The sequence below is a fragment of the Chelmon rostratus genome, chromosome 7 (genome assembly GCF_017976325.1).
Source record: "Chelmon rostratus isolate fCheRos1 chromosome 7, fCheRos1.pri, whole genome shotgun sequence".
NCBI lineage: Eukaryota > Metazoa > Chordata > Actinopteri > Chaetodontiformes > Chaetodontidae > Chelmon > Chelmon rostratus.
This window is the reverse complement of record NC_055664.1, coordinates 19843021-19865375: the sequence shown is the minus strand read 5'-3', so window position 1 is coordinate 19865375 and position 22355 is coordinate 19843021. Positions and strand designations below refer to the sequence as shown.

General features: G+C 42.0%; 1 protein-coding gene across 1 annotated transcript in view; it reads right to left on the bottom strand.

Annotated features, from left to right (window-relative positions):
* igsf9ba (immunoglobulin superfamily, member 9Ba) overlaps nucleotides 1-22137 on the bottom strand; it is a 63236-nt gene extending 41099 nt beyond the window's left edge. Inside the window, exons 1-2 of the mRNA XM_041941257.1 lie at nucleotides 22074-22137; nucleotides 4438-4635 (exon numbers count right to left, since the gene is read on the bottom strand). Coding sequence (XP_041797191.1) covers nucleotides 4438-4635; nucleotides 22074-22137 — 262 coding nt within the window. The remainder of the gene's footprint in view (nucleotides 1-4437; nucleotides 4636-22073) is intronic.
* Between the last annotated feature and the right edge of the window lie 218 nt (nucleotides 22138-22355).

The following is a 22355-nucleotide window of genomic DNA, read 5'->3' as shown; positions in this document are numbered from 1 at the left end:
TACACACTCAGTGCTGCACTTCACAGTGGGCAGTAAACCGGTTTGAGATGCTTATGAGTCATCATCATTTTGCCTCATTACCTTCAGGTGTGGTGTTCAGGACTGTAATTTTCTCCCCCATAGATGTGACGCGCTGCATTGTGGGCTAGTTAGCAGGAAGTCGTGAACATGCCGTGAACATGACGTTTTTTTTCTGCTCCATTGTGCGAAAGTTTGAGGGCTCTATATACATGTAGGAACATTTCATACTCAGACTCAAACGCTCAAGTCCGTTCCGTTTCCTGTTCTTTCCATCCCATGACACATGCATGAATTCAGCAATACTAATAATATGGTGATTACTAATATTAATTAGTTATAATTTTGTTTGTTTGTGTTTTTGCTGCTTTCATCATTATTTCCATTATAATCTATTTTATTGTGTTACCTATTTGTAGCAGTTTGTCAATGGTGCTAAGTACCTTTTCAATTAGCTAAATCATGTGCATTGGAGTTAGCATTGGATTTTGTTCAGGTAGTGATGGATTGATGGAGGTTTTGGAGCCATTTTTCCACTGATTTGCTCTTTTGCCAAGTTATGATGTCTACCATGAAAAATGTCTTTTGCAACCAGTAGTTCCTTGCTAACCACTGTGTGCTAACCTGCTACTTTGCCACAAGACCAGAGCCAAATGACAAATCCACCAAAAAGACCTGGATTAATACTATGTTCTCATACTCATTAACTCTCCCCTTATTTAAATAGTGAAAAAACACATTATCATCCATATCCTGTTGCCTGCGGTGTATAGGGCTCCTGAGAGGGTGGCACTGTTTTACATATACTGTACATCTATATTATTCTTGTGCAAGCTGCAGCTAAAACTAGTGCTAGGAGAGATATGATTTAATTTTTCCAACAGCTTATCCCAAAGCGGGACGATCTGACACTAAAATTTCACAAGCTGCACATCTGAATTATTGATTGCGTCATTGCTTGAGTGGGCACAAGAGTAGATGTTTTTAAATGTTGTAATTTCCATATAGCTGCAGGACAAACTGGCAAAATGATCCGGGATAGATTTTAGTCTGCAAGAAGATTGCAGTGAATTAGAAAGGGAAAACACACAGTTTTAATGAGGAAATCTTGAATTAAATATGAAAATGAATACACTGTAGGTCTGTTAACAATTACACAGACTGGAAAGTGAACAATGGTAACACACTGACCCAGACAAAATGATTGACCCATAGACAGAAATGCTGGAATCTGCGTTGTGCACTGCGCTGCACAGTGTACACATTTGGATTTGTCCATGCTGTAAGTACAGTATTCATGGATTATCTTCTCTGTTTTGGTAGCAGCTGTGTGATGGAATAATGTCACATGTTGCCTATTCACCAATTTCATTCATATTGAGAGATAACAATTCATGGAAACGACCCAAATGAGCTCAGAGACTGCGCGGCCCCAAAGAGCATCTCATAGACTACAGTCCAGTGTCATTATCACACTGTCGCCATGCACATGCAATCCCCAGAACAAACTTTAATCTATGTAATGAGACTGGCCATATTCATGCTGCATCTGTTCCCTGGTAATTCCTCAACAGTAGACTTGACGCCACATGGCAGAGGCCTACTAGAGCCGGAGTGAGCACGGTGGAGTGTGATGCTGTTTGAAAAGCGCTGTTTGTTCGTAGCCTGCTGCTAGTCGGAGGTTACAGTAAACAATGAAACGCTCCAGCCGCATCTACAGTAGCTGCCACAAAAACAAAAAGCAGGGTTTCCCAGATATCGAGTTATTGCCATTTGCCTTATTTGCAGTGATGACCCTGCTTGAAAAAGCCCATCAGGAGGAATTTCAATGAATCCAACAGAATTTATACCATTTTCACTCCATTCATATCAATAAAAAAAAGAAAAATCTATTATTTCCACATTTAGGACACTGACACTTGGGAAAAGAATCCCGCCTGGCTGTGCTTTGCCTTCAGTTTGCAGCATATTACCAGGTCAGGCAGGGGTTTTGTACTTGGTAAAGAGGTGGGAACAGGAAGGGATAATTGTGACCCCGTTCTGAAATCTCACCATCTTGTCGCACACACTGAAGCAACATCAGAAGAACCAATTTCCTGCAGCAAGTACTCTGTGTGAAGGCAGTGGCAAACATATTGTCTAAGTCGGGAGAGGGAGATTTCTAAGGTTGTGAGGCTGCAAAGGAATGTGAAGAAAAACACACATTTAGTATATAGAGAGTCTTTAAGGCTGCTATAAGCAATATTTAGATGAAATGTGAAAGGAGTCGCTCATCATGACAAATCCACAAAGAACTATCATCCAACTCTGCAGCACAGCTTTGTAGCATCTCTCAGCTCAGTGTTTTGGTTTTATGGCCCACATCATTACTCAGTCTCACCGCTCTCAATAACCTACCATACACTACTTAACCCGGCACCAAACAACAGAGAAACAAAGTTAGCAACTAGCTGGTGAACATAGTGGAGCATTTAGCACCTGAAGAGTCACATTTTGCCCTCTGGGGTTGGTGGAGCCCAAAAACAGAGAGTAAAGATGAACTTAAATGAGTCCAAACTAGTGCCAACGTCCATATCTGCAAACGGTGTAAATTAACTTATTAATTTCAGCTTTAAAAAGACACATTGTCATACACTCAGGTACAGTTTGGGTCCTGCAATGAATCCTACCTTTAGTGTTTAGTTTCTGTGGTAGAGAGGTGCTGATTCAACTGTATGATCATTTGCTTCATACTGACAGGTGTTTCTAGTATTTTGTCCACCCCATTTATATCAATGAGGGTAGCCTAAAACATAAAAACATGTCTCTGGCAAATTCAGTGTTTGTCAGTGTTGTGTACTGTGAATCATGTCAGTAGTTTTTCAGTTAAATGGCAGTAATTTGTTAGTTACAGCTTCAGAACATTTCAAGACGTATTTTCATCATATTGTACAGCATGTGGGTTTCTTTAATATACTGTACTGACTGTGTGCTGTACATGCTCTGTGCTGCATTGTCACTGGAGCGCAGGAAAGAATGCATGTACAACACAGTCATAAATTGCTGAGACACAGTTATTTCCCTCTACATGCACTCAGACGCAGCAGATGCCCCTGCACAGCCCCCGAACACCACATTAGAACAGAAAGAGGCGCAGTTCAAGAACCAGAACAGTTTGCAAAGGCAGCCGAGTCTTTCTCTTACTACTTAAAGGCCTCAGTGTGCTGTATTGTGCATTATGCCGAAAGCCCAAACAGCTGAAGTACTATTCTGAGGGAAAACACACCGGATTGTGCTGAAATTGCAGGTCAATCTTCTCAATGAAATAGGATTGGGAGGTACATGTACACAGCAATAAGGCTCTGCTCTCAGCCAGAAGCTCATAATTAGGTCTGCGGCAGTGTAGGGAAATCTATGCACTGTACGATCATAGAAATATTTACAATATTTACAATAGTTATGCAAGACGCTTAAAGCTATAATATATAAGCTTTTGAGGTAGTACATCATTACTATATCCATCAGTTTGATGTGTGGACATTTAAGCTGGTTGGTCGATAACATCTACATGGAAACAAAGTTTACACCAATAATTTGACATGTTGATTTGTTTTTTTTTTTTGCAAAGTGTTAGATGAGAAGATCTCATGTTTGTGTGATGAACATGAAGCTATAGCCATAAAAAACTGTTTAGCTTAGCATAAAGACTGGAAACAGGGGGAAACAGCTAGCGTGGCGCTGTCCAAACATAACAAAATCCACCCGCCAGCACCCCTAAAGCTCACTCATTAACATGGATTAAACAAACGAGTTGTAAAGTGTACATCATTGAGCTTTGGAGGTGCATGTAGGTGGCTACCTCTTTCCAACTGTTTCCAGTCTTAATGCTAAGCTAAGCTAACCTGCTCCCGGCTGTAGCTTCATATTTGCTGTCCAGACATGAGAGTGGTATCAAAATTCTCATTTAACTCTGTGCAAGAAGGTGAATAAACATATTTCACAGCATGATAAGCTGCTTCTTTAAATCTTTAAAGTTGTGTCTTGCAGCTTTAATAGTGATTTTATCTGCAAGCCACCATCCTTCACACACGATGGAGTACAGTTCAAAACGGTGAACATATGAAGCCTGTGTAGAGTGACAAGTCTAGTCCTGGAGTGTGTGGAGTATGTGTTTTAGCCCCCCTTTGCTTGTGATATCATGACATCCTTCCATATTTCATGGTCACTGTTTATCATCATGATCTGTCAGCTTTGTGTCTGCTGCAGTGTCAACACCACAAAGGCCTGCGGATTTCCTGTGCCTGGCAACGGACAGCATCATGATCCTGATTCATCCCAAGATGCACCCGAATGCTCATTAATTCAAAGGTTTTAAACCAAAGCTGTTACAGACAAAACAGACTTTTCACATCGTCTCTGTATCGAAGCCCGGCATCTCACCAGTGTACTCTGGATCCACATGAGGAGGGTAGAAGCGGAAGTTGATGAAGAAGGGAATAGGCACTCCGAACTTGAACCACTCCACCACATAGGGAGGCTGCTGGCCGTCCAGGGGAGGGGACCCGTCACACCCCAGGATCACGCTCTCTCCGGCGCGCGCCGTCACAAACCTGGGCTCCTCTCTCACTCCGTGGGCACCTGGGAGGAAGACGAAGCAGCATTTTACTACATTTGAATGTTTATGTCAACGGGGGCTCGAGTCTGGCATGCAAGAGAACAAGGCGAGGGCATATTCTTCTATGATGCTGCACTGTCTAGTTGATGTTAAGCGTATTTATTGTACTGCTGCAACGTCAGTAAAGACTCATTAATTATTATCATGTTAAATAAGCCTCTCTAAGTGTTAAGCTAACTGGCTAGCAGAGCTAGCTTGCTCTGTACAGATGCATGCAGGAGGAGATGCAGGTGAAGAGAAGATAACGTTACTCCAGTTGACGACTCATTACGTTACTGTAAGTGCAATAAAAGCTTCCCACAAAGAGTAAATTATTAATGTGATCTGTCGCACCGAGGCAGTCAACCTAGGAGACGCGCTGAAAGTGATCAACTGAACTGCTGCGCAGTGAATTAAAACTACATTTTGCTTAAGATACTCATGGCCTACGCTGAGGAGGCTGTGCAGATTCTGTGTGGTCACCATGCACATGGCAAACCTTTCATCAGCTTCCTCATCCCTCCACAGAACGGCCTATCATCATCTGTCACCTGCATCTGTTGGTGAGTGTTTTGTGGTTGTGCCATACTGTACTATAAATGAGCTGCCAAGGGGTTCCATTGATCATAGCTGGCTGCTGCTCAGATAAGCTTTACTATGAGCACCACCAGGCCTGGCGTTTAGCCACAAATGTCCAGGCACGCTGCCGAGCGTTGACCTATCAGATGACTGAAAGGTCGGCATACCTGCCTCAGCAGAACGCTCTCTCTGGGAATGGATTTTCTCCAGCTGCCACCCCCGCTTTCATTGAACCGGCTGTATCTCCGCCGTCAGAGCGAGCATGACTACCCGCTTCAGGGATCAGGAGACATGCTGACGTATCACTCCAGAGAAACACCAGCTGAATAACTTAACGCTTTCATTAGCAGTATCATTTGCATTAGCAGGGCTAATTTTTACAAGAGGAACAAATACGTTGGGACTTGGAGGTATTATGGGCCCAAGCAGCACTGGTAATGATGTTCTGCCACTGTCGCCGTTGTATGAAACGTTATACCTCACGCGAGCGCTGTGCCTTTTCAGCTGCGCAGAGTGGAATTAAAACCCAAATATTTTCACCCAGTTCTTCTGTCTGAAAAATGAAACTCCACCCCTACATGCCATATGTATCACTTAGTGATTGTGTTTACCAGTTTAATCTGCATCATCCTGTGACAGAGTTAATCCACTTTATTCGTTTCAGCCTGCACAGATTCTGGACTGAAACAGAGCAGATTTAATCAAATTACACTTTTTAAAGTGGAGATGTGGTCTGCCAGTTACGGGCCTCCGTGCTGGAATCTGCTTTTGCTAATGTGCCTCTTTGTTAAGAAGGAAAAAAACAGCTATGCTACTGAGGCTACAAAGCAACACAAATGAAACGCATGTGCATGACTCAATGAAGCGCACATGACCAGCACGGGAATACAAAAAGCTGCACGAGTCTCAATGCTGACCTAAAACAGGATTAATACCCAACAAACACGCCATAAACGCCAGAAATAAGAAATCTCACAGCGGAGCTGATTGACATCTACAAGCCACAGAGGGCCGTACATGAAAGAAAGAACAAAACCACATGTGCTAATTTGGATCATCTAAATCATGCCCGTAATAAAGCAGCATTTTTCATTAAAAGGAATTATGAAATTGAGGGGGAGTCAGTGTTTGATCAAGCACAGTGTAGCGTGTCAAAGCGCATGAAGACTGCCGAGACTGTGCGAGAGGGGCGATGACTGCTGCAGAGCGCTTCTGCAGGCATGACGCTCTGCCCTGCAACCTGTACAAACCATGACCTTTTAATGCGCTTCTGAGGAAACCTGTCCCATCCAGTTATAAGCACAACAAAATCAGAAATCTGCTAAACTAATCCTTTCAGCCTTGCAAAAAAACCTGAAATTCACACCTGAGCATGCTCCACTGCAGCCTCGCTTTAAAAAAGATTATAATAGCCCCTTTCTACGCCTTATGCAGGGCTTGTGCTGAGGCATATGCTCTGAATTTTTTTTGTTGTTGTTGTTAAATGCAGGAATCCCAACGTTGGTGCCTTAAAGCAAAGTTCAGCATTTTGAGAAATGTGCTTTCTTGTTGATGTTAGATGAGAAGATTGATTCCAGTTACGTACATTTTGTTTAATTTGTAAAAATAAAAGTGAGTGTAAGCAGTGCTAAAGGTGCTGGTAGGTAATTTTGTTACCTTTGCACAGAGCCGGGCCAGCTGTTTGCACTTGATTCCAGTCTTTATACTAGCGATCTTCTCATCATAGGCCAAGGGTGCTGTATATTTACTGGATGTTTCTTAATAACATGTTCCCACATTAAAAGCAAGACAACATTTACATTGACCATATTTTTATTAGAGCTAGACTCATAAACCTGCCAGGTCAATATATATCAGTCAATATGAGCTCATTGAAGATATATATCAATATTTATGTATACATCAGCCGATAAATAACAAGACATTGCTGGACGGGACAAAACTCGGTTTGAGGTCACCTAGAAACAGTGTCACTATTTGATGACAAGTCAATGTATGTATCTTCGGAACATTTCTTAAGAAAAAAGCAAATCTATTGGATCAAGATCAAGCTTGTTGTGTGTTTTGTGTTTATATTTTTAAAACATTAATATTGGCTAATATATCGTTATCGGATGTTCTTAACTCCAAATTATCGGCCTCAAAAATTTGCTATCAGTCTGGCTTTAATTTGAAGAAGACATAAAAAAAAGTTGAAATAGCCCATTTAAAGCCCTGCTATGCTGCCGCTAAGACGGCTGTCATGACGCGACAGAGCTCAAATATATTCTGATACGACTCAACACAGTCTGAGAGAGACCGAGGACGGGACCAGCTGTTGCAGGTGCACCTGACTGCAGGTGTTGGATAACAAATTATGGTAAAGATGTCGAGTGTCTTTTGTCTTTAGTTCTGGCTCGTGCTTGTGCTTTCAGAGGAAAACAGGGAGCAGGCTCCCATCCATAATGAAACACACTGGAGACATTGTTCAGTTTGAGTAAGTAGAGTCACTTGACATGAAGCACAGGCTCAAACCCTGCTGCTGAAACCCATTGTTTTCTCTGCAGACAGTTCAGGTTGCAGAAGTTCAGAGGCTCTGGTTTCTGGCTGCCATTATTTTTGGATCCTGGTGGGACATCTTGGACAGAGAAACCACTTTAAACACTGGAGATTATATTGGAGGGATAATAATTATCCGATTCCTTTATGGGATCTTCATGAGGGGACGATCAGCACCGGCTTGGTCGCCGCCTGTGCCTTTTTCATTTCCTTGATGGAGACACGGTGACCCGGCAGGGTTTATAGGGGCTTATTCAGGAGGAAATATTTATGCTCCCAACAAGACATAAATGTTATAAGGCTCCATGCTTAAGATCTTCCAAATAAACAGCGCTATAGATATAAAGGGATCAATACAGTTAAGAGATGATGGCAATTCCTGATTGCTCCAGCACCGTAAATGTCAGCTGAACTCAACTGAAGTGAAAGCCGCCTAACACACAGAGGTAGAAATCTGTTGAGTAAGATCTGCATAAATCAGACAGCTAATAAATCCAGGAGACTAATATGTTCTATGTATCTCTCCTCGGCATATAGTGGATTTACTGCTGTGATCATGAATTCCTGAGGGGTGACAATTCAGTCACCTGTCAGATAAATCGTCCATACGGCAGCCGCTTCATGTACAAAAGCAAAGTACGGAGGGGATAATTCCTCATCGTCTGGCAAAGGTTAAACAGGCGGCGCCACGGTGAGGTTTTAACATGATTGATTAATCTGCTGATCACTTTCTCAATTAATCATTTCGTCTACAAAACATAAAATTGTAGTGATGTCTTCAAAATATCTTGTTTTGTCCAACCAACAGTCCAAAGCCCCAAAATATCCCATCACCTCCAACCATATGAGACTGTGTTATTCAGTTATGTGTTTGGCTCATGACTCCTTAAAACAAAGAAGTGTCTCCTGTTGACTCCTGTCTCCTGCAGACTGTGTGTTGGAGAAATCAGAACAAATACTGATTAAAAGTTAGCAAACTTATAAACACGTCAAAATTAAGCAGCCATTCCATTTTTTAAGGAATATTAACCATCTGAAATCATCACAATGTGAAGAGTACAACAGAAAACGGGACTCACTCACTCAGAATAGACTCTCTGTGCAACTAAAAATCTTTGGCTTCTAGAGACACACAAACTATTCCTGTAGATATAAAACACATTCACCTCCTCAAAAATTCAGTAAAGCTGTTTTTGCCCGTGGCGAGCTGTGTGATTTACTCCACATGAACACCTGCTTATTTATTCTACTCCCCGTTCGCCACGTAGTGGTTGCACCGATCCTGGTGCCCAGCTAGTGCCTCTCTGAGTGGCCGTAATTGGGAGCAATGGTCTCCACAATCTTAAGCCGCCTCCCTGCAGCGTAATTCAGTACAGGGGAGACACATGCAGCGCAGAGTTGGGTATGTTTAGAATAGCTAACGTCATTGCACACTTTCAGTTTCTTAATGGCTGATCCTAAGGCTCTCACAGTCACCAAGGGACCCAACAGCAACCATGCACGTCACAGACATATAAAGAGAAACGCACCAACATGGACTCTAAAGTGACGGAGCCAAAACTCTTTCCGCACATCTTACCACACCTTTCTCACTGAAATGCATTGACTAATTTACGTTTTCCACTGATTTATTAACAACACAAACTAACCACATTTAACACATTCTGCATGTCAGATGACAGTAAAATTACATCATCTGCATACAATAAAACACCCAATTTAATTTCATCCATGCACATGCCTCAATTAGCTTCCTTAATTCGCAGTCATTCACAAATGCTGCGAAAGGAGTGTCGAACGAGTCGCTGAACGTCCAAAAATTTACCCCTGCTTCCGTAAATCTAAAGGCAAGAGCCAATCGAAAGTCAGCAACACATTCTGTTTGCCTACTTCTAACAGATGACATGATCAATGCAGGCTTGTCTTTATAAATCAATTCTGCTAATCAGCAAGACACTAGACTGTTAGATTGAACTTGACACTCAAATCCTCACATAAGAGGCTGGAATTCTGTCGGATATTTGGTGCTTTTGCTTGAAAAATAACTTAAACGATGGATCGATCATCAGGGTTGCTGGCAATTATTTTTCTGTCAATACTGACTAATCATTGCAGCTCCAGTGAGAACTTTGTAACAGCTCACTTAGCTCATAATCAGAATAATCTTTATTTATCTTTATGTTTTCCAGTGCTTTGTGGCATAAAGCTGTTAGCGAAGCACACAAACATAAAGAACTGAGTGAAACAGCCAAAGAAAAATGTTTACTGATACACAAAACCAATAAGAGACATCTGTTGGAGGTCAATAAACATCTGAGCAGAGCAGCACATGAATCACTGCAGCAGAACAGCCGGGGCGCGCGGGGTTAAATCCGCAGGAGATTTCAACTCCGAGTGTTTTTCAAGTGGCAGCGGCTAAAAATGGCTCTCGCACGAAAAGCACACCACACTGTTCTTTCAGTAATAATCACAGATTTGTACAGTAAATAGACTCTCAAGCCAATTTCGGGGCAATAATCAGGCAGCGCAGAGCCGACGAAATGTTTTCACAGTAATGACGTCCGATGGCACACTGAACAAAACTGTGGAAAAATATGAAAACTGGGGGAGTTCAATGAGACACAATTTGAGAGCAGCGGCGCTTGGGTTTTCTGGCGAGGGCCGACACCAGCACAATATTTCACCCAGCAAAACTAAAATCTAATATTTACCTCATGCTCGGATTTGATTCAGCGAATGAGCGAGGGGATCCATTGCTCACTGCAGTTAGAGATTCTGTAAAGGATCTATCAAGCTGCGAGCGTGCCTCACAGCGACGAGGATACGGGCCCTGCTTTATGCCGGACGGAGCTCTGGATGTGGAGGGTGTAATGGAATATAGACTGGACGGAGGCTGGAGGGAGAAGCTCAAGGACGTGCAGCCACTGGGCTGGATGGCCCACTGACAGGGCGGTAATTGAATGCCAGCCTGCGTGCGCTGAAGGTCACATCAGAGAATGGCCTGCGTGTGTGTGGTGGTGGTGTTGGGGATATGCCTGTGTGGATCTGCACATATGTGTGTGTTAGTCTGAATCTGTAAAATTCAAATATACACAAGCTAGTCCAACGGAATAGAAACAGAGAGACATTTAGACTCTCACGAGCACGAGTGTCCTGCTTTTGATCATTATTCGCCTGGTTATTCATCATTCTAATGTAATCTAATACCTCAGCATATTTAGGGAGAACCTTGTTTGGTTTCTAGCTGAATTTAGCACCCTGCTAGATTTGGCTTCTCTATGTGATCACCAGTAATGAAAGAGGAGAGCGATAACACAATTTTTTACTGATTAACTCCAGTTAAAGACGCATCTGTGTACAAAATGAGAAACCTAGATGACAGATAATTGTTAGGATGCAGTTTCTGGTTGTGTGTGTATATATATATCATGGTGCAAAGTAAGAATATGTGAACGCAGACAGAGGTAGAGACACAATTACAAGCAACATGTACCATAACGGGTACTCGGGCCCAGGCAGAGGTCACATAACTACGCAGTATAAAGTCGATCTGCTCAGACCCTTGGGAGAGTCCTGAGCCCTAAAACCCACATTGCTCTGCAGGTTGGCAGGAGACATTGTTCCAGAAATGATCTATGAGGGATCGTTCCACTCATATAATGAAGGTTTGGTGAAAGTTCAGTTCAGGGTCTTTTCTCTCCAACTTTCTGCTTTTATTCCTCTACAGCTGAATTTCTGTTATTTTCACTTCTTCTCTGTCACCTTCTCTTGCACCAGGTTTCCACCAACCACCTGCTGGCTTTACTCCTGTGCACTGTGCCAAATTCCATTTATTATTCCACATATTTTACAGATTTAACATTTTATGCTTTGGACCAAAAGGTATTTCCCAGTCCAGGTAATAAAATGCCATTCACAAGGTTGAATTCAGCAGACAAGACAATGACCTCACTGTCTCCACTTTAACTTTGTGCACAGGCACAATGGAAGATAGATCTGGTCTCTTCATTATTTAGCCCTCTTTAATGGCAAAGTTCCCTCCTCAGACAAGCAATGCTCAGTCAGGGATGCAATGGATGTGCTGACACCTGCTCGAACACACAGCAAGGGGAGAGAGAGGGGTGTGTGAAATGGGCTTGGCTTGCCAAAGGCGCAGAGGGCGAACCAACATCGCTGGGCACCACGCTGCCAGAGGTGCACATTACAGGGCATCTTTGGCAGGAGCTGCAAGGCACAGAAATTCCTCAGTCCAGCCATGAGTCAGTCATTTTTTAGATGAGTTATAACTGCTTCAGCCGAGGTGTTTTAAATTAATTACACAAAGAGGCATATTGCCGCTAACAGCTCTTATTAGTGCTTTCGTGTGGCTTGTCTAATTACAGCTGGTTATGGGACTGTGTTTATTCAGCATCAATAACTCATAAGCAACAGCGTGAGAGAACAATTCGAAGCAACACAGAGCTCCTATATGTGCTCTGCTCAGACGTCCACAGAACGACATCAGCTCCACACAACTTCCAATCAGCGCATCCGCTCCCATATAATTCCCGTTTGCTCATTTACCCTTTCTACTGTACGACTCTCTGGTACACAAACACTCGAGCTGCAGTTCTGAGCGACGCAAGTGAGCTCAGTGTGGATTCAACACTTATCTCTGGAAAGACGAGCTTCTCTGGCAGATGCATGTATGTGTTTCCCCTAAATAGAGGACAGACGCGACATATTCAGGAGCGAGAAGTTCCTTTCAAATGCAGGAAACAGGTTCTTGATTGAAGATGGATTCAGTCGAAGTGCAGTCACATTTTGAGGAAAGACAAAAATAGTATGAGCATTATGAATACTGCAAATATATCGGTATATTATGTTGCATTATGTTTTTTGCAAGTGGTTGGATTTTTTTATGTGCACTCCCAACATGAGCCTCTGCAGCTACTGCATGCATGTTTAAAAAAGTGCATTATTATATGGTTTATTTCGTTTTTAGGAGATTATTACCCATTAGCAGTATTAGCATCATTTCCTTTTTGTCTCTGAAACACTGTCTTGCTTCTTTTTAAGGACTTTCTTACACTTTTGAAAGAAACTTAAAGAAATTAATGCGGTCAACGCTAGAAATCTAAATAGTACTCAAATTATATACCCCACTTGACAAATAAACGTAGAATTAGGTGCTACTACATGGGCCTACACAGCTCCACCATGCATGAGACTGAGATGTCAGGTTTTTGTTGTTGTTGGTACAATGTGTATAAATACTGCATGTACTGTAAAAAAAAAAAAAAGTCATAGAAACTACAACTATACACTTTTGGCTACATGGGTTCATCTGTCTGTAGTATTTCACAGTATTTTAACAGTGTGATTTCTCAGGACTATCAGAGCTTTTACATCTAAGAAGGGCTGCATCTAGCTATTATTTCCATCATCAGTAATCCCCAGTACTCATTTTGTCTATAAAGGTTCAGAAATTTGTGAAAAATGGCCACTATTTCTGAGAGCTGTAAGGTCCAGAGCATCTGTATATATTTACTACTCTTCACACATACTGGAGATGTGGAAACAGTTCCAGGTATTACTCTGAGACAGGGATTAAAAGTGGTCTAAGATCATCTGAGAAGGCAGCTTCCCTGTTTCAGCAGCAGTCTGGTTCGGTAAGAAGGAAGCTCAGTCTGATGGCTCATTAGCCATTTCTCAAACAGATAAACCTCCATCAACCTGTAGGGGCCTTCATCCAGCACCACTGCAAGGAACAATTAGTGATCCACTGAGCAGATTCAAAGACATGACCATCCTCGTGGAGAAGAGTCCGCCGCACCTCCTTTAATGAAGTGCCTCGATATTATCTGTTGGGTCCGGCGCGGTCGTACTGATAAAAGATCCTTATCTGCGGCTCCCAGCTCTGGATGATCAGGAGGAGTCGCTGACTTCTCTTTCTGATCAGAATCCACCCCACTCCATCCAGTTTAACTGACTCTGATCAGATCGTCAATGACTCGACTTCCCCACAGCATCAAACCACACTGATGATTCAGCATATTATAAAATACTATACTATATATGACTTCACTGTACTCATACTCTACTATATCATGCTTTATATTCTACGCTTTACATCTGTACTATATATCATGTTATGCTATAACTACATTTCACCTCATATTTGATATCCAATGCTATATTATATTGTATTTCTATATTATCTCTCTATTATATTTATATACTAATAGAAACACTATGTATCATTACTTATTCATATCATATATTATTCCTTGTGCTGCTTCAACACCTGAAATTCCCTCCTGGGCTCAATAAAGACTTATCTTTATCTAAATATATCTTAAACTCTCATAACAAAATGATAAAACATGTGATTATGATGAGCATGTCATATATGTGGCCCCTGAGGTTGAGGTATGTTTGAGTTTAGGCGACTGGTTGAGATGAACTTCATGGATAAAAGAAACTATACATTGACTGTTGGTAGGAGACGGCAGACAAACCACAGTCTCCAGTGTGGAGGGCACACAGTTTGCACCAACAAACCATCCATCCAACCTCCTCCCTAACACCTTTTAGGGCAGTATAACAACATTACACTACTTCCACCTTTGCTTTCGAGAGACAATTATTTGCAGAGAGGTCCCGCAATAGCTTGTTGTCGGACGCAAGACGATCTTCTGGAAGTTCAAGGGAAAGTTTATCTTCCCTTGCTAGGGAGGAATACACAGTGTGGGGCAGGCGTATGAAACGGAGATGTACCGTTTTATTTTGAAAATTCAAGAACTGGAATAATGAGGTTTTTATCTTTTAGCTACGAGCATGTTGCCTGATACAAATGTCACATTGGTTAAAGGATAAAAGTGCAATTATGTGAAATAAGTTTAACCTACTGAAAGTGTGAGTGATGCAAACCAGACTTTCTATCATTCAGTGGGGGGAAGTATGAATATTTAAAAAAAGCTACGTTTCCCTTCCCAGATTTATTCCAAGTAAAATTCTCAGTGTGAGTCACAGACAGGCCATGAATGCAAAACTCTAAAGTACAAAACTTTCAAAGAAAACTTCACAGTCTGAGTCATGACCTCAGTAAATGCCACTATATCACCTGAATCACAGTGAACCACTGACTACTGTTTTTTCTCCCAGTTTAAATCATTGGAATTCTCCATTTAATCATTAAGTTCATTTATCGGTCGACTGCCTGATCAATCGCAGGTCTACACAAATTTATTCTCCTCAGCTGCATGATAAGACAGATAGACTTTTCTGTACAGCTCATATAACTGGACCTGCGGTAAGTGTTACATCAACACAATATCATATTTCACTTCTATTATTATAAGCTGCGCTGCATGCTTTCAGAGAGATGATGATCTAGTGGCTGGGAGAGCAGCCCGTCCAACCAGAACCACATGATCTGAAAAACTGGCTTTCCCAGAATGCTGCAGGCTTTGTTAGCAAGGAGACTCCGCTGGGACCGGACTGGCTGAGGGAGGAGAGGGGGGGAAGGGAGGGGGGGGCACCAGCAGAAAGAGCTGGCACATGCCCAGTACTGAGAGTCTGCCGTCCACAGCTTGAGCGCAGGCCTTTTGCTAAGCTCATTACTAAGCTTTACTCTTATGAGTGTGAGCGAGAAAGTGCAGCAGTGAAAAATATGAATAAGAGAGATGAAGTCGCACCGTTTCGGGAAATGATGAACTGGCTGGACCGAATCATTTCAGAGCGGCTTGGCAGGCAAGTTAAAGCATCAGTCAAGCAAATTTAAATACACATACTTATAGTTTAAGAAAACTGGATAGGTGAGAAGAGAAATGACACAATGCTGCCAAAAAAATGAAGATTAATAACGGCAACAACTGCATGAGGACGTATATTGATGCTCTGAGGCAATAAGAGGTTAAATTAGGGTTTTATTAAATGCAATTACTGATGTTTTGCATGAGAGCTTCACACTGCTGAGCACCGGCATCCACCAGCAACACAGACCTGCTTCAGATATCAACCTTTCAGTTTTTATTTTTGGGTATTTTGGGATGTTTTGAGTAGAAAGTGGCTACATACAGTTACACAATTGCTGAGGTACTTGTATTTTACTCCAGTACGCTACTTAATAGTGCCACCCCACTATATTTCAGTAGTTTTTAGTCCACTACATTTCATATGAAACATTTAATCTACATCAGTTCATAAAACATGTCAATTTCTACAGATGAAAGTACCAAACAGTAAATAAAGTACTTTAAATTAGCTCCACCTTGACTTGTTGCAACAGTAAAATGGTGCGTCACACTGTTTGCATGATCAGTACTTTTACTTTTGATAATTTAGATATATTTTGCAGCTAATATGCTACATTTTTAATGCAGGACATTGTGGTATTACTACTTTTACTGAAATAAGGGATTACTTGGTGGTGCTACCACCCAATTAAACCTGATATTAATCCATTCACTGTACTGATCAACACAGAAAATACACATTGCATCATACAACAGATCACTTTAGTGATGTCAGCACGAGGTACTCAGCAATGTTCAAAAACTTCATTGGTAAGTTCAGGACACTGTGTGCATCTGATGCAGCTGCAAAACTGTTACTGTTTTGTGAAAGTGGCATCTAACCTGCTCATTATAAACATAAAAACATCTCAGTTTGAGAGGGCACACGCAGCGAGGTGCAGACCAGTGTGAGCTTCAAAGCAAGTCCTTCAAAATTAAAACACGTCCCTCAACTTTCACCCTTTCAGCTGTCTCGCCTTCATCAGCGGCAGCATGTGTGTGCTCCAAAGAAGAGTTGTGAAATGTGATGTTGTAATATACATAAGAACACAGATATATAATAAATGTCAAATCCCTAAACAGTCAAACTAGGAATAAAAGTACAACCAACTGCATTCTTCAAGGACTCTTTTTCTTTTTCTTTTTCTTTTTTTTGTATTCATTTGCAGCATTGGCTGTTTTTAAATAGAACTGACCCAACCTCTGCAACCCTGTGGCACTGCATCACTTAGTGCCCATCACCACACTGTAAACACTGTAACATTGGCCGGGTCTGCAAGAGCTCTTCAGGTTCAAGAGGGCTTTGATTCTTATAGATGCTGAAGGCCAAACAACTTGACACGAATTGACAAATTTGATATACTGATATCAGGCATGTTTAAAAAGAAATTCCACCAAAATTGACTTTTCATTGCTCTTCACAAAGAGTAGATCTTTTACAAAAACTAATATTTCTATTCAATTGTTGCAGTCTTATTAGGTTTGTATGACTTTTTGACAAATACAGAAAAGCAGTCATAACATGAAACATCAGTAAGTTGCCTTGAGGCGGATGTTTGGAGGAAGACAAACGTGTCCCTTTCCCATATCATTAAAACTTTTGAAAACACTGCAGATGTTAGACAAATTAAAACACTGCTGTCAAAACATTTCCTCCACCATCTCACTGGAAATCAGCCTCACACAATGTCCCAGACAGTTCCAACATCCAGACAAAAACTGAAGACAGCCCATTCTCTCTGAACCACCATCTGATGCTGGACTCCAGACACAGTAGGAGGGCTTTCAGACGCTGCCTCGGCACTACTGGGAGGCCTCAGATATGTGAGTGGCAGTTTTGACACCATCACAAAATACTGTCTGCTCCTATATATCGCCGTCTTTGAAGAAGCGGGCCTTCAGAAGAAACCCAGCGACAAGAACAAGTGTGCCAAGCCACGGTTCACAAGGGAGCTCGAGATCCATGTGAAACATCAAGAAGGAGGCTCACAAGAAGGGAATTACAGATGGATACCATCTGGCCAAAAGCCAGTTCAACAAACGCTTAAGAAACACCAAGTCCCAGCACAGGACCTGAGAGGAGAGTCAGTCTGCCATCAGTGAGTCAAGCTGAAAATAGTCCTTCAAATACACCACTCCCCGACATTTGCCAATGACATTTAATTACTTCTGTATTGCCATCAGTGTCCCTCTTGCATCACCTTGATTGGTTGCCAAGTCACCGTTGACATTGTTGAACTAACCTCGAGTCTCCCCGACCATATGTTGCCTCCCCGATGAGCACTTGGCACAAGAAAACTTCTTTGACCGTCCATTTACTGTGACTGATTGCTCACACCTGAGCAATTCCGTTCAAATCACTGACTGATCCATCTACTCCACTTATCTAATTACATTTTTGTTTGAAGATTTTTTGCCATTAGCTTTTTTTTTCTGTATGTACAATTGAATTATTCTTTCAGAAAGTTGTGGACTGCATCAGCTTTCTATAATCTTAAAAGTGTGTGACTGACTGCATTCATTTTTTTCTAATTAATATTCGCTCTCAAAAGTTGCAACTTGTTTTCCATTTTTTTAAAAGTTTAATTCATTCTCTAATCCACAGGCTAATACAACAGCTCAGTGCAAAACCCAACACTTCCAGCGCTCGCCAAGAATAAGAAGACTGCCAAATTCATGCGATTGTTGACAAGGTGCAGGCGAACTTGTCGGGTGCAGGGAACAAGGCTGTTTACCACACGTTTAGACTGAAAACAGCTTTGTGTTTAAAAAATGCAATTTGCTGCGTTGGTGGGGGCGTATTGTTTCAGAAATGAGCTCCAGGAAGGCTGGTTTGAGTAATAGATCCATGAGTTTGAAGGCTTATCAGATGCCAAAACAATGCACAGTGGTTTATAATACTATGAGGACGGGTTTTACAACCCTTGAAAACTTTCCCCCAGGAATGTGCACATTTTATTCGCGCTACATTTGTGTGTAACCATGAGCTGAAGCATGTTTTTATGCCTTGGGTCTATTTTCTTTCATTTTACAAGCATAACTACAGTGATTTTGTGTTGGGCTATGTCAAAACACAGGTGGCCTGCACTTAATACTGCGCTTAAACGCATCCTCAGACAGAGCACTGGAAGCTGCTGCTCTGCTAACACGCCGCCCTGACTACGCATCCCGTGCAGATACAGCGCAACATGAATTCTTTAGCCATTCATGCACCCAACATGGACATCTGAACAACAGGTCACTCACCACGTAACCCTTTCAGCATGTCTTTACATATGATCCACTGCTTGAACCCTGCTTCTGCTGTCTTTATCAGGCAAATCTGTCAACACAGATGATGTTCTGTCTGGAAAAAATCTGGACCCCCTTAGCTTGTATATCTGGATTCTGTCCACTGAGTTCACCTTCCACTTTCAACACCATCCTGCCAGCCACAATTAATCCCCCAGCTAAGCTTGATCCATTTAGGTTTTCAGTTTCCCTTAAAGATGAAAACATTTCATGCATCTGGGACTCGACTTGTCAGACAGCCTCTCTCTGAGCACAACTCAGTATAGGAATGCAAGCGTCAGTGGATAGTTCCTATAGACAGGTGCACTTCATATAATGGCCATAACAGCTTACAGCACCAAATTCAAAACTGATTGCTTAAATTTTCCCTTTTTTCCAGTTCAACGGACATAAATGTAATTAATTAAAAGCAAATCTTCGCGTTTGACAGACTATGAGCGACAAATGTTATCTGCTATTGACTTAAATAATGATTGCGACCGTTAAAATTGTCATTATTTTACTATATGTTACTTCATGTACATTGATGAATGTGCCTACAACCGCATTTTCAAACTACCCCCTTTTGCAGATGACACCGCCTTTATGGCCGCCATGTCTTTGGATGGGAGGAATATGGCCTGCATCAATTCACAGTGTGCCCTCGACAAAACTCACATGTTGAAATAAGAACTAACAGCATCCTGCTCGTCTTGTATCACGTGCATTAATATATAGTTTTACAGTTTAAGCAGGACTGTGTGATATAAGGGAAATAACTTTAAGAACAGCACGAGATGTAGCGTGATCTGCTTGTGTAAATTGAAATTACAATAATGCAACGTCATATTTATGATGTAATTCTGTCGCTTTTATCCAAATATATTCCTAACATCTCCCTAATGTGGAATTTTATGATTATTGAATAAAAACTGCAAGACAAATTATTATACGTGAATTGTTTCAGGAAAGCATTTTTAAATGCAGCTCTCTACAGGGAAAGTCAAACATTTCTTGGCCATGCTGCAGACTCATCTCTTCTGTATGTTTTGGAGGAAGTTATCTGTCGGCATCTCTTTTGATTTATGCTGAATGGTACCTTGATATCTGATCAGTATCTCTCATGCATGATGCAGTGGAAAAAATAATTCAATCATGTTATCAGTGCTCTCACCTCCAGATCTGACAACGGAAAACCCATCAAACTTTCTTTGATACAGTATTTTCTAATTGACAGATTAAGGTTGGGTGTGGCTCATCATTTTGTTAGTATGATATCCAATCCAACAGGATGGGATCATACTGGCTCTCAGTGGAGAATGTAAGTGCTAAAACAGCTGACATGCGTATCACTACCCTTTGGCTTGCAACAGGAAATCATGTGGTCTGCAGCTTACTATCACAGAGCAGGTGTATTAAGATTTCAGCTGCCATGACTCAAAGCTATAATTTGACATTTGGTCGAATATGTGTGTCTAAATATGTGCATTAATTTTCTTGCTGAAAGTGAAGACTGATACCACTCTCATGTCTGCAGAAGGTTAGCTTAGCTTAGCACAAACACTTACTACATAATACATGCTGCTGGGTTGATTTATACGAATTGGGACACAGCCAGGCTAGGTGTTCCCCCTGCTTCCGGTCTTTGCTAAGCTAAGCTAACCTGCTCAGTGTATCTTCAGGGAGAAACTGAATAAGCTTATTTCCCAAAATGCCAAGCTTCACCCTTACAAAAAAAAAAAAGCTCAGTCAATATTTTTATATTTTACGCACTGTGACTTCTTTCAATACTTTCAATATTTGGTGCCTTGCACACATCTTTCCTCAGACTGTCAATGAATTATGCTGCAATTTATGTATATAACTAAGCATTTAAGACACTAAAACGGCATAATTATGCTATCCTGTCCCTATCATTAGCAAAAGGGGATGAAAAATGAGACACAGTTGGTGTTAACATGCTTTTCTCTGTCGCATCAGACTGGGTCCAGACACTCTGGGACACTGTAACACAAGAGGTAGACCAGCTCTCATTTGTAATTACTAGCAGACTACGATGTGATTTGTGACTCTCTGGTGCAGCCTGTAAGCCTATTCAAAAGTAAATCACCTTCAGTGCAGTGCCGATACCAGACAACACCTCCGAGTCGATATTATTAAGCCACATCTATGCCTCCATAAAATGGAGAATTTCTGCTTGAAACAATCGCACCCATGAGAGGTTCCCTGTTCCTAAATCAAACGTGTTTCCCTGCATGATGAGAGGAAGTTTTTTTTTTTGCATTTTGCTTGGCTTGGACCTGGCTGTCATCTCAGGAGGAGCCAGACCTGTGAGCAGACCAGTTTTGACTGGGTATGTGGGGTCATTGGGATCAGTTACCAAGCGACAGCCTGGCACATGTCTCCCTCATCTGGACACGAGTGGAAAAGCAAGGTTAAGTAAGTACATGGGTCAATACAGTGTGCTGAGGAAAAATCAGAACAAAAGGGATGTTGTGCAGTTTTTTTTTTCGCTCGAGGAATGACTAGTTTATGAACGGCTTAGATCAGCAGGAGGCGAGCCTTGCAGCATGTGTGCGCTCAGCGCGTCACACACGGCACAGTGACCGTATCCATGTGCAATGTGAAATTCGGCATATGAATCCCAAGCATGCAGCAGCGGGCTCTATCAATTCAAGAGTGCATTTTATCTGACACGCAATGCATTATTTAGCTACTTTTCTCCATCTGGAGGGCTGAGACGGTCACACCCCTCTCTGGAGAACTCAAATGGGACTGCTTGCCATGATACAATGCACACATTTCCCCCCTCAGCATCGGGGACGCTATATCCAATTCGCTCGTTGTTTTATCGCACGGACGAGCCTCGTGGACATCCCACTACAGGCCGAAAGCCACGCAGCCACATCAATCAAGCCATCTTTTGCCGTGGTCAGTCATTCTGGACAGCAGCATTTGTATCACAGACAGTGTTGAGTGATCCCGTCTCACATATCATGCATGATGTGGGCCAGGCCGTTTCCAGACAATTGTTGTTTCCCTGATGCGATTGAACCAGGGCTCAACTTTCACGTGACATAATGGATATGAAGCCGATTGTTAGAGTGAAATAGCCCCACAGTTCATATGACCTAACATACATATATATATATTTTAAAAAAATGTCATGCGATTAGAAAAAGCAGCAGCAGGCGCACACGGAGGCAGCAGGAATCATATGCGATGTGCGGCACAGGATATATTGCACTTCAACTCACCTTGAGCGGCCGTTCCTCTGGTGCTGAATACACTTGCTATCAGAGTGGCCACATACCAAATCATAGTACTATTGCCGACCAGCTATTACCACACAAAGTGCCCCGTTCAACCAATCTCTCATATTCGACCTTGCACCTCACGGTCTCTTAGCAAAAGCCCCTTTTCATATCCTATTTTCTTTCCTCGTGGCGTTTCCCTTCATCCCTTCCCTCCCCCGTCCTTCCATCCGCATCCTCTCCCGAAGAGACAGAGCACCTGCACCGCCGCGTTTGTAGTAGACG